This window comes from Typopeltis vanoorti, chromosome 22 (genome assembly GCF_054136105.1).
Source record: "Typopeltis vanoorti isolate ZY-2024b chromosome 22, IOZ_Tvanoo_1.0, whole genome shotgun sequence".
NCBI lineage: Eukaryota > Metazoa > Arthropoda > Arachnida > Uropygi > Thelyphonidae > Typopeltis > Typopeltis vanoorti.
Window position 1 is genome coordinate 36,670,630 of NC_143570.1, and position 13,198 is coordinate 36,683,827.

General features: G+C 38.0%; 1 protein-coding gene across 2 annotated transcripts in view; it reads left to right on the forward strand.

The window, feature by feature from the left end:
- LOC150094312 (uncharacterized) overlaps positions 1–12,762 on the forward strand; it is an 88,072-nt gene extending 75,310 nt beyond the window's left edge. For both annotated transcript variants that reach the window (XM_090411935.1, XM_090411936.1), the window contains exons 16-18: positions 129–967; positions 7,781–8,022; positions 11,333–12,762. In XM_090411935.1, the coding sequence (XP_090268061.1) occupies positions 129–967; positions 7,781–8,022; positions 11,333–11,437 (1,186 nt within the window). In that variant the 3' untranslated portion in view covers positions 11,438–12,762. The remainder of the gene's footprint in view (positions 1–128; positions 968–7,780; positions 8,023–11,332) is intronic.
- Positions 12,763–13,198: the final 436 nt, after the last annotated feature.

Sequence of the window (13,198 nt, forward strand, 5' to 3'; positions counted from 1 at the left end):
CTAGTTCTTTTTAAACGCGTTTGTCAAGAAACGTGATTTATTAATGGAATTTTTACTAACCTGAATACGTATTAGTCGGAGTTAATACACAACAAAACCTTCCAAAGTTTTTGTCTTATTTATTTCAGATATTTTGATGAGTTCCGAATGTGTTCGTACGCGCTCCACGTGCGTGTGTGTAAACCCCGAGGAGACGGAATCAGCAGTATCGCTCACCTGCTGGACAGTGTGGTGCTACGAGTGAGTGTGTGGATCGTTGCCGTCGTCGCTTGTCTAGGCAACATCTTCGTCCTCATCGGTCGGATCTTGTTGACCGAACCAAACGAAGTGCATTCGTTCTACATCAAGAACCTGTCCCTGGCTGACCTACTGATGGGGGTGTATCTCATCATCATCGCCTCTTACGACACTGCATTCCGAGGGGAATACATCAAACACGAAAGCGGTTGGAGACACAGCTGGCAATGCAATTTCTGCGGGTTTCTCAGTACTTTGAGTAGCGAGTCGTCAGTTTTGACACTTACCGTGATCACCATCGATCGCTACACGTCGATTCTTCATCCCCTCACTCTTAAGCAGCGAACCATTCGTTTTGCCATCACCTGCATGTTCCTAGTTTGGACGGCGGCCATCTTGTTTTCTCTGTTGCCCGTGTTGAATATCAGTTACTATGGCGACGAGTTCTACGGTAACAATGGAGTGTGTTTGCCTCTACATATCCACGATCCGTACGCTCAAGCTTGGGAATATTCCACGTTTCTGTTTTGCGGTGTCAACATGGCTGCCTTTGCTTTTATAGTGTTCGCTTACATTCGAATGTTTTTCACGATCACGCATTCGAAAATAGGACTTCGATGTACGCAGCAACTCCATGACAGGACAATCGCTAAGCGTTTTGCTTTTATTGTAGGAACAGACTTTTTCTGTTGGGTGCCCATCGTGTTCATCAAGTTCATAGCCATGGGAGGTGAGTGTGTTTGCACTATTTCTGTAAAAGTATAAAAATTCGAAATCAACATTATCCGTTATTAAAAACATTATTAATTATTCATTCCTACATGGCTTTTGATAGATTGGTTGTGTGCAATCGGGGTCGAAGCAGTTAAGACTAAAAGGCCATTGCATCATATCTTTGCGCATGTTCTTTGGCTAGTCTGTCTGTTTAGCCGAACGAAATATCCCCAGTTCGCGGAGCGGAACCTGTCAAGTTTCGTGTGAGAATAGCTAATTGACGGACGTCAGTTAGTTGAATTGGCACCATAAAGGTTGTTTACATCACAACCAAATGGTATCATCGATACCGACAGAGCCACGGAGGCTTCTGATTTTTTTATTAGAAGTGATAAGTAATAATTAAACTGCAGAACTCTCACGTTCAACAATGCACAGTATTGTACTGTATAAGACTGATAAACTTTTACGACTCGTACTAGCCAAATATGTACCAATAATTGTGTTTTGTTCCGTTCATTAGACAGGTATTCACCTTTAAATATGCCAATCTTCATACTGCACCATATTATTCGATGTCTACAATGACAGAACACCTTAGCAACGGATGCAAAGGCTTCGTACTTTGCATATATGTTGAATCGCTTGTAATTCTAGGTATTTCTCTATTCGGTGACTATTATTAGGCAGGAGTCCTCCCTTCCAGTACAGGTGTTCATATTCGCTTAATAATAGCATTACACTTAATGGAGATAGCTGCGTGGAATCTCCAGTAACTCAACGTAGAAGGCACAAACCAAATCACCGTTTATCATCATACGAGCTTCTATATTCGTGCCTGTAGTATTACAGTCCACTCTTAGTTACTCTGATGTATTGTTTATTACTTTGGGGCTATTTATGTTCACTGATGCAAGTCCTTAACTGCTAGTAGCAATTTTCGAAGACACGAATAAAATTTTAGAGAGTTTTCAGGACCGATGTTTTCAGAAGACAACGAATGAAGCAAACACCTTGCATTCAAACCCACATTCAATACCACCACGACTACTGCGTATTGGAGGTCTGAAGTGAACTGAAAAAGTTTCTTTGCTGTCTCTCTTTGCGAAGTAGGAAACTGGATTATCTTACTCTTAGCTTACTCAAGGTACTCTTGTATGCTGCAGTTTTTTTCTTAGATAGGATTGAGATAAAAATTGACACGTTCAGAATTAATAAAGACTAAAGGCCTTTTTATTATATGAAAATAGTTTAGTGATATTTGGGCCGACATAAATTGCATTTTGTAGTTTATGTAGGCCCAACTCATGTCAAATAACACGCACCAAATTAAGTTTTCCTTGTGGAATGCGAAAGTAATTATGAAACACGATCTTGGCATATGAAAATACACCAAGACTACTATTATTATGAAGTAATGAATCATGAAGATCTTGGAAGAAGAATGCTCGAAAATTAAACTTATCATGCATCTATCCACTTGATTTGCCGTGTTGCTTTCCTCCAGTCGGCTACCTGTACAACTGACACGTTCCCTCGAAGTGCATGAAGCATCTTCGGTTCTTTCGCGAAAGGCAATCGTTTTAATGCGTCTGATCATATTAAATGATGTTTTCGGTGCACTTTATTGTCAAACTTCCATTCTCTTACTTTAATCATCAACATCATTAAACGAAATAATGTATACGGTGAACTTTGACATTTAAATGCTCTTCTGATCTCTTTGTGCATTTAAAATAAAGAAAGAAACCTCGTTTGGTTTGTTTTTCTTGTTTACAGTGAAATTCAACTTAAATTAGAGTTCAGTCTTCTTTCAATCGACAATCCATTATTCCCAGATAACAGACGTTTGACAAGCACAATGCTTAAAGCAAGAAATTAGAACTGTCTTCGATCTGCGCTTATAATACTCTGGTTCTGGCTTCTACTTTAAAACGCATGCTCGTACTACTTGACTCTCCCTCATTCAGTCGGTTTCGACGAATCCCTTTAGTTGGAAAGGCCTGGGTTCGAATCCCGTCTCCATGAGACGAAGAACCTTTATAAGGGCTTTGCAATCAGTGAGTTCGCTGACTTCATACGGAGATGGAAAATATTTTCGTCTCTCAAAACAGGCAAACCGGCTTAGCAAACCTACATATCTGCAGACATACAATACTATTGGACAAGGAAGACAACGCTAAAACTACCTTGTTCTATAATAAATAATTTCGTAGTAAAGCAGCATTGCTACCCTACCAATCATTAGATTGAGGACGCACACATATACTGGTTAACTACAATGATTAAAAAATTGTTTTGACTAGATATTTGTTCAGATATTTGCTTAACATCTTTCTGGGTTATTTTTGCGAAATAAAACTAAGGAAAATAAAGTGATTTCGCACTAATTGGAAAGAAAAAAAAGTTAAATGTATCGCAACATTATAAATGAGGTCCTGATGTGTGCAATAACGAATGTAAATATTGGAAAAGAAGAATATAAATCCCTAATGGCTTTTAGTTTCTTCTATTAATGGAGTAGACATAAAGACACAACATTAACAAAAAAATGTCTGGCAACGTAATTATAATTTACAAAACTATTAGTTTCAGAGCAACATCCACTTATTCTTGGTGCTGCCATCTACTGGTAAGAAATATAACTTCACTTCTCGATCGCGCGGTTTTGAATTCTCTCAAAATAAATACATAAATAAATAATACTGACAATGTTTTGTTCATTTGTGTATATATAAGACATTGTGTATAAAACTTTAGGTTTAATGTTTTGGTAAAATGAATTAATATGTTAAGTAACTCTGTAACCAATATATTATTTTCATTCTTGAAGTTATTCCTACATATATAATCAGCAAAGAGAAATAAAAGTGCTTCAGCAAAATATCCACAAGTGACTCGACTAGCTCTCAGCATGCTACTGCTGGGGACATATGGCATTCTTTCTCTTCAAGCGTTCGCATCTGTGACTGAGGTACGGCCATCTGCTAGCTTACCGCTACTATCTTCGATAGTTAATGGCTGGCACTGCCAGAAGCGACATCTTTATGAAATCAGGACGGAGATAAATTGGATGTGATTGATTTTCATTGCTCGACCCTGTGGCGATGGTGTTCTGGAAATAAAGACTTATGGACACCGATGACGGCTCATTGCTAAAACACATTATTATACCGTGACGGGATTTTCTCTAAGAGGTTTGCACAGAAACCGAAAACATGGGTTATGTCAACACCACTGACGGCACAGTGGGTGCTGGGGAGGGGAAGGGAGGGAGTGATAAGGGTGCTTTATTGTTCCGGATTTACATGTGGCACAAAGATACGGAATTCAGTATTTTCAGTCAGGGATGTGCTGGCACAAACAATGATATCTGACATGTATTTTATTCGATTTCTTATTTTTATAAAATAGATCTTTTATAACCTTCAAGTAATATAATACATTCTCTGATGTGCACTGAGAATTCACTCAGTGTCCAACAATGTACAAGTCTATTGAAAACATTATCTGGACCATAAGGCTATAAGGCCACTGTATTATGTTTGCTAATTGCGTATGTTCTTATGCCAGTTTCTCCCTTGTGTTATAGAATGAATAAAAACCCGAGTTTCCTAAGGAAACTGCTACCTCTGTCAGACACTGGTTATCAGCGTCTTCATATAGTTGGCATCCTAGATGGGATGCCAACGCAGATACTTCCATATCTGAGCATGTTTAGATGTCACAGACTGGTAGTGACTGTGTAATGTCAGTTCTCTATAGCGAGTCAGGGTGCTTGCACAAATAATGAATACCTGTTAAATCCTTTATTATTTTATTTGATGTATTTATTTTATTTTGTTTATGTGCCACTTTTTTTTTTGTTTCCATGGAGATTTTAGCGAAGAATCATGCAGTCATGAGTCTGTATTAAGTTTTGCATTAAAATTACCAAAATGATAGTGAAAGATATCGTTTACTGAAAGTCGAAATGCCACCAGGGGACTGACTTTAAGTGGTTCCATCTATTTAAAGAGGGAAGAACTTTAATGAAAAGTAATGCACATTGTTCTTGACAATTGGTAACGTCAGTAAACGCCCAGAGTTGAAAAAATGTGTGCAGTTGAGTTCGAAATAATTGACAGAACGCGAGAGACGGGAAAATACGTTGAAATTTTCAGAAAATCACTTGACTCATTTTTAACTGAACAAGAAGCGAAGTTCAACAAAGTTAGTAGCGTATCTATTCCAGAGTGTCCAGAAACAGAGAAAAACTACATCAGATTCAATATTAGTAAAGTTTACTAGGTACAATTTTTTCTGGCTGTTCCAAAATATTTTGATTGGTCGCAGATTTGATGAAGTCAAGGTCATTAATTCAATGTAAATACCTTTTTGTATTTACATTGAATAAAAAACACAGATTTCCGTAAATGTTCCAAATATTATGAGCAACTAACTGCTTCAGAACGGACGTACTTTGAAAAAGACACCACTCCGAATCTTATATAGTGTATATTGAAATATTGAATAATTTCCTACTCTTTTTTAATGAATATCAGCTGAGGTTGGGGTGAATCAATCGACCGTGAGATGAGGTGATTGATTAATACCCTTGGAGGTAATGAATGGCAATGCTGAACCAATGAAGTTTAAATGAATTCCTTATCCCTACACTGTCCTCGGCTGTTGCTGTTACCCCCTTGGATAATGAGTTTCGAGAGTTTGCTCTCTTGAGGTTTTTGCCTTAAGGGAGCAATTTGAGTCTCCGGAGAAAGTGTTCTCCGGCACGGCCCGGTGAGGGGCTTTGTCGGTGAATTATTTTCTTCAGAATTTGAGCGGTTCTGCTCGGTGGTCGGGGAGCCCGTCACTGAGTGGAACCAACGCTGAGACATGGACGGTCTTTCGCCCACTATGGAGTGGCCTAGAGATCGTCCGATTTTTTGAGATATCACCTTTACTTAAACAGTCGGTGATTGATTCATTCAATCCGATACCCTTGGAGGGTAATGGATGGCAATGCTGTAGCCAATGAAGTTCTCACTGAGGCTCGGCTATTGCTGTTACCCTCCTGCCATGATCAGAGCTTTAATTGCTCAATAACACCTTATCCCTACACTGTCCTCTACAGATAACGGGGAAGATAAAAGCATTCTTGCTTCGCCCCTTTAAGCCAGTCCTTATAAGGGCTCTTTTTTAATAAACACATTAATCTGATTTGCTCCAAGACACCCAAAGTAATAGCTCAGTTCTACCGTGTGGTGGCCGGGAAAGAATAGCGCCAATGCAAATCCAAGCATGTCGTAAGAGACGACTAATTGCATGCTGAGATTAGAGTTTGAGTTCGCTCTCTTAAGGTTTTTGCCTTAAGGGAGCAATTTGAGTCTCCGGGGAAGGTGTTTTCCAGCACGGCCCGGTGAGGGGCTTTGTCGGTGAATGCTTTTCTTCGGAAAATATGAGCGGTTCTGCTCGGTGGCGGGGAGAAGGCCATCACTGAGTGGAAACAACGCTGAGTTGGACGGTCTTTCGCCCACGATTGAGTGGTCTAGGAATCGTCTCAATTTTTAGAGATTGGCTTTACTTACGTATTACTAAAGTAACAGCTCAGCTCTACCCAATGATCAACCGTAAGAGCAAACTGAACTTACAAAATAAATTACTACTTTATACGTCCAGTTATAACCTACGCCTCACCGGCATGGAGTCACACGTCACGATCAAACATTTTAAAACTACAAAGAATCCAAAATAAATGCCTGAGGATGATTTTAGATGCCCCATGGTTTATCAGAAATTCACAGATTCATCGAGAAACTGGCATTCCATACATCTCCTCCCTTCTTAGTCAAGTCAAGTTCGCATTCAAACCCGCTGATCGTACAAGCTGTCAATTACAATGAGACTGATTACTACAAATACAAAAGACTGAAGGCTATTCTACTCCCAACTGATCACAGCTAACACAACTGCCCCCCAGTGGGCGAGCTTAATTGCTCACAAAACTCCCTTTCTCAAACAACCTCCAGCACAGACAAAGGGGAACATGAAAATACATGTGCTTCACCCATCCTGACAGTAGCGCTATGCGTTGTACTTCTTTCACTGTGAGAATCGTGTAGCTTAATCATTGCATATCCCAGCTGTACAAATAGTCATTTGAGAACAAGGCAAAGCCGTCTGGGGAGACTTTAGATAATGTGCACAGAGCTGTGCACGTTTCTTCAAAATCTGTTAGGTGAGCTGTCAGTATATTAGCAGGATCTGACCATAATCAAAACAGACCAGACGAATTAAATAATTATGTGTACGTACAAAATTATTAACTCATACTACCACCAAACTGTGAAGTATAATCCCCTGAGAGTTAGCTAAATTGTACAGTATTAATTAAACAAATTAAATGTATTGTTTCATAATTTTCGAAGCCTGTCCAATACGTAATTTACGGAAATGATATAATAACCATGTAGCCAATGGTTATGTCTTAAAAAATCGTCTAACTTGTTTTCCATTTCTAACGGCCTTGACTGTTGTTTCCTCACTCTGCCAATAATCGAAGGTTTTAGCAGAAAAGCAGCCTAATAAAACATATATGGAACTTTATTCACACTCCAGGTGTCGCTAACGATTATTTGAAAAGCCGGCCAGCAACAATATTGATAGCCGCGCCCTGTGTGTGTGTGAGAGAGAGAGAGAGAGAGAGAGAGAGAGAGAGTGTTGCGTGCTGATGCGATCTGTCTCTGTATCAAAGATCTGCTAAGAGATTATTGACGTTTTTAAGTTGCAGGTCGGCGTATTTAATGTCGATTTATCAGCCATTACTCAATGTCATATTTTCGTTTTTCAGGGGTGGCTATTCAAGCCGATCTGTATGCCTGGATGGCTGTGTTTCTTCTGCCAGTCAATTCTGCACTGAATCCTATACTCTACACGCTGACGACAAAATTATTCAAGCAGCAGATTGCAAAGATTGTGTACAACTGCCGACTTGGAGTTCCTGGTTCTCACGTCAATGACAACTCAGGTATTTCTCTATCTTCCATCCTCCACAGTGGATCGAAACGTCTGGCGGTCACAACTTATTCAGAGGTAATCATTACCGACGAATCAATTAATCTCAATCGTTAGTACAGTTGTTTCGAATAACACACACACACGCACACAAGCTTTGAAATCTAAGGTTGCTCGAATCAAAATAGTTAAAAACGAACTGATCTCCGAGGTTTATAATAAAGCCCGTCAAAAACATTTCCGTCAACAAACACGCCGATAATCCGATTAAATCACAAGTTTGCATTCCAGCATACATCATGCTAAACAACTTCAATTAAAAGTTTGTCTTAAGTCCGACCGATCCAATTAACGCCAATAATCAGATGACTGGAAATCAGAGTCCAAACAACCCTTGACGCGGTCCTGATCCTTACATTCATAGCACCCTCATAGGTTAAGTTGACACATAAGAGTTTAATTGAATTCATTTGAGGAAGCTCACTTGGAATTCGTGTTTGGGAGTCTGCGCAAAATCAGAATCCCGTCTTTATAAATTAGCCACTTTCTCATTAGTCTTAATGGAATTTTCGTATTTAATCTTTCTCTCTGTTAGACTAATCTAGAAGCAAATGATAATTGAATTTGTTCGTGAATATTATTTTTCCATCCTTAATGGTTTAGATGACTGACATCCTTAAGTTTGATAAACCTTGTCTAACAGCAGGAAAGCTTATTAAAAGAAAATTAGTTTCTTATCTGTTTAGTTTACATTCATGGTGACCAGCTTGGAAGAGTGGATATTTTATACTTTCACGAATGAAGAACATTGTCAAAGCGGGATTCGAACTTCGCAGCCGTTTGCCAGGAGAGTGGATACTCAAACTACTCGGCCAATCAAATCGGCTGTAAATCTTATTCAATTCTATTCTTCTAATGCTATTGAAAATATCCACAGTTCAAACTATTTTTATCCTTTTTTGATTCTAAGGTTCTAAGCATCCTTATTAAAAAATCGAAACTAACTGTATTTCATAAAGTTGAGTAGAAACATCCAAGCATGCAGAAAGAAAAAGCGGATAGAAACTGATTCAAATATCTCCGGAATGTTTTTCTACAAAGGTCTGACGTTAATGATGTTCTAAGAAGAGATTGACTGCATCTTTTCCAGAAAATATGAAATAACTGAAGACAGGCTTTAGATGTGAAAAAAAAAACTGCAAGAAATAGAATCTGATTGAGGTTTTGTTATCTTATCAGATCAGGTGACTTCGTTACCCATTGAAAATAATTAAGTGAACAACTTGCAGTATTTTTTGGAGGTCTTGTTCGATTAAAAGTGATAGGAACTCATATTATATTAAGTTATATTAGGCATAACCCGAATGACAGATCCGCATCCTTTTACCTCGCTATACAATTAAGACGGAATTCGTTCGCTGATTTTCAGCGAAAGAATCTACATTGCTGATCATCTGTCAAAGACGGTAATTCAGAAATTAATGAATTTTGTTCCAATAATTTAGAAGCTGAAATAAGACAAGAAGGAAAATAACTGGACGACAAAGATTTGTCTTCGGTTTTAGGGAGACTAAATATGGACAAGTTTTCGAATTACCTGATTTGGAGATAGTTTGAGATTATTTTCAAAATAAAGAAACTTTTTTTAAATCATGATCTTTTTTAATCAATGCTCGATACAAAAAAAAAGTTGCTAATAAACAGTTGTTATGTCGCTATGAGGCCGGTGTAATTATGTGTGTTCTTCGAGATGGTTTGTTGATTTTGCTGGGGGAAATCTTTTTCTCCTCCTTATGAGAACAGCTAACTCACCATCGGTTGAAAAGTCGTCATGAAGATGTTTCACGCCCTAGGTTCGAACCCAGGTCTTTTCGACCATAGGACATCGCCGCAATTACTGTGTGCGCTGCGTGAGTTCTGTAAGAGTGGATAAAACTTGCTTTTGAAAGAAAGACTAATTTTTTTGTTGTCAACTATTGACAGCTTCCGTATGTTCAGAAGAAGAAGCTTGATTTTGATACAATCTAGTTGTGCTCGGCTTTTTTTTGTCTTGCAGATTAGGGTCGTTTTTCCATTTAAAATAAAAATAAGAAAATTTATTCCAAGCTGTGAAAATAGATTTGAGGAAATAAAAAATTCCAGTGATCACCCTGTTCGAAATATTTCTTCAGCAATTCCGAACAAAATCTCATCTACCAAGAAAGGATCAGTGGAATGAAGAAGTAATCAGGATTATCAGATATTCTTGTAAATCGTCAGAGAGTGCAGTTTCGTCAACATTTTCAATCATTTAGAAAGAGAACGGCTGCAAAAAGGAATCTGTTGAAGTTATGAACGTGTCACTGAAAAAAAAGATTTATATTTAGGGAAGTTGGATTGCAAAAACTCATAGAAAGTTTTTGCAATTCGCACATCTTAGAAAACAAAAGTGTGCTGGAAGCCGAAATTATATAACCAAATATCTTTTTTGAGGTGGAAAGAATATGAAAAGTGAAACGAGTACAAAGTATGAAAAGCAATAATTTTAATCCATTTAAGTTCGATGTTGAATAGTTTTAAATAATTTATGTCCCAAAATGTGTGTGTTGGATACTTTAGCGGTTCGTGGTTCTACCGGCTTTATTATTGATGTTTGGTAACCTTCCGTCACGATTCACATGCTTTATTTTTATTTTCACTAATGTTTCCTGCTCCACCTCTTTACTTACCCTCTCTTCATTTGCTAGAACAGGAAAATGTATGATGGGTCACAGATTGGCTGACCGATTGCAATTTATATTTTGTATTCAAGGAAGCAGGCTTAGACATAATTAAATCTCGCCTTTCACTTAGTGAACAGATGGCATCGCATTTTTCGATGTATTCGTTTTATTTAGATTTATCCCACACACCCTGTCGGTGTCGAGTTACGTGAATTTTTTCCAGAGAGAAAATCTCAGTTTTGCAAATCGGCAGGATGAAGTAATACTTGTGATCATTTACTACTTGCTGCAGTACTTGGCTTCTGAGCCGCACTCAGTAACTCATAAGCTTGGCGAAACGTAAATCTGAGAAATAGCATAATAGCTTCAGCAACAACAATGACCACTAATTATTAAAAATATCAATAAAGTACCTTCTAAATTGCAGCCAACCTTTCTGCTTCTCCGGTACTAGCCTCACGTTTTTCACACACGAGATGTTTTTTAATGTAAAAAGGGAAAATTCCCATCACGAATGTTTGAAATGTGAAGCTCCTTCCCATCTACATATCGTCATCAGAGTATTCATTTACATTGGAATTTTCATTAGATGTATTAGCAAGACAGAAAAAAGGTCTATAAATTAGCTAAACATTTAAAGTTAATTACATTAAACTGTAAGTAAAGTTTTTTTCCTTTTCTTTCAGAACAACCACAATAAGACCGCTGTGTTATCTGGAAGCAAGCATCACTGCTGTTCCAATGGCAAGAAGAAGAAGATCTCCACTCCCGTTATAAGCAGCATGTTATAGTATTTGTGGTTAGCACGCAACTCCTTGGACAGTTTTCGCAAGTCAACCAATAGCAGAAGAGCACGATGAGTTGGCTTTCCTATATACAGGACCAAACACTGTAAATACAGAAATTCATATTCTGGAAACGAAAATGGCGAATTGACACTGGAAATTGTAAATAAATTTGTGCCATTTCTAAAGTATTTTGCGTGGTTCGGCTAACAACTATTTTAAGAAATGTTTTCATTAAATATAAACAATTTCTGTGATATTTATGGAATTAAATAGCTTAGATGAGTGTGATGACAAACTTTTTAACTGGGTTGTTTCATTTATGAGTTGAGATGTTGCGGCAACCATTCCTCAAATTTCAAAAGCGGAACTATGAAGCTATCTTACATGAAAGGAGTGACATAAGAAACAGGTGGAATTTCGTAGAATGAATATGAACATACTAGTATTTAAATTCATCAGCTCGTTCTGTGTTATAAGTTACGAGGTGTGATTAAAAGTTTCAGGACTAACCGCAAGATGACACTACTGTAGACAATACAGATTTTCTTCGCAAAGTATAGATTGTATAGTGGGCATTATTAAGAAGTAATACCTATGTAAAGTGCGACTGTGTTGGATCCTTCTTTACATCCGATCCATCAAACATGGAAGACTTCAAAAGAACAATGCGTGAGAAAGGTTTAGGTTCCAGTCTTCCTGATGATGTTCCTGAAATTGTGGTACGAAATGCGTTACTAGAAGATATCTGGAGAAATGAACAGAGCAAAAAAAAACCTACCGAAGATAGGTTTCTGAATTACACAATGCTTCTACATACCATGATCTGTATGTATAGAATGTCTCTATAAAAACATCCAGATTGTTCGTTTTCACTCTTAGTATCACTCGCTGGGACTTTTTTTTCGATCTTGCAAACATTCAAGTAGATACTGAAAGGAAGAAGATCTTATGACATCATCACGATGAAAAAAAAACGCTATAGATATTAGCTTCGTTGAAAAAAACATCTACAGATATTTTCACCGATGGCCTCCGAATTCTAGACACGCTGTAATAAGTCGTAAGGGAAATTCAAAGAATTCATTATGGGAATTGCAAGTAAATGGTATGATCTTAAAGAAATACAATAGGAACTTTTGGTTATGCATAATAAAACATTGACACAATGATTGATTAAATATTTAATAGCAAATAATTTAATAAACTAAATGAAACGACATTTTATTCAGAGTAATTTCTTTTTGTCGACTAGTTCAGTTCTTTTTAGAGTTTTATTTGTGCGTGCGTGCGTGCGTGTGTGTGCGCGTGCGTGCGTGCGTGCGTGTGTGTGTGTGTGTGTGTGTGTGTGTGTGTGTGTGTGTGTGTGTGTGTGTGTGTGTGTGTGTGTGTGTGTGTGTGTGTGTGCGTGCGCGCGCGCGCGCGTGCGTGCGTGTGTGTGTGTGTGTGCGTGCGTGCGTGCGTGCGTGCGTGCGTGCGTGTGTGTGTGTGCGTGTGCGTGTGTGTTTCTAACAAATCCAGGTTGTACTACGAGTCAATTGACACTTGTATTTGCCTTCCAAAAATCTCTTTTACTTGTCTATAAATAGAAGTATGTCCAAATCATAATTACGTAGATGTTCCGTTCAAATCACCTTTAGCCGAAATAACTTTAATAAACAAAGATATTTATGTGACATTCTAATAGTCATCCCCAATTATCAGATTCCGAAAAAAATCATTATTGCAAGTCGCAATAACTCCATCATTTCAAGCTAAGAAAACGAA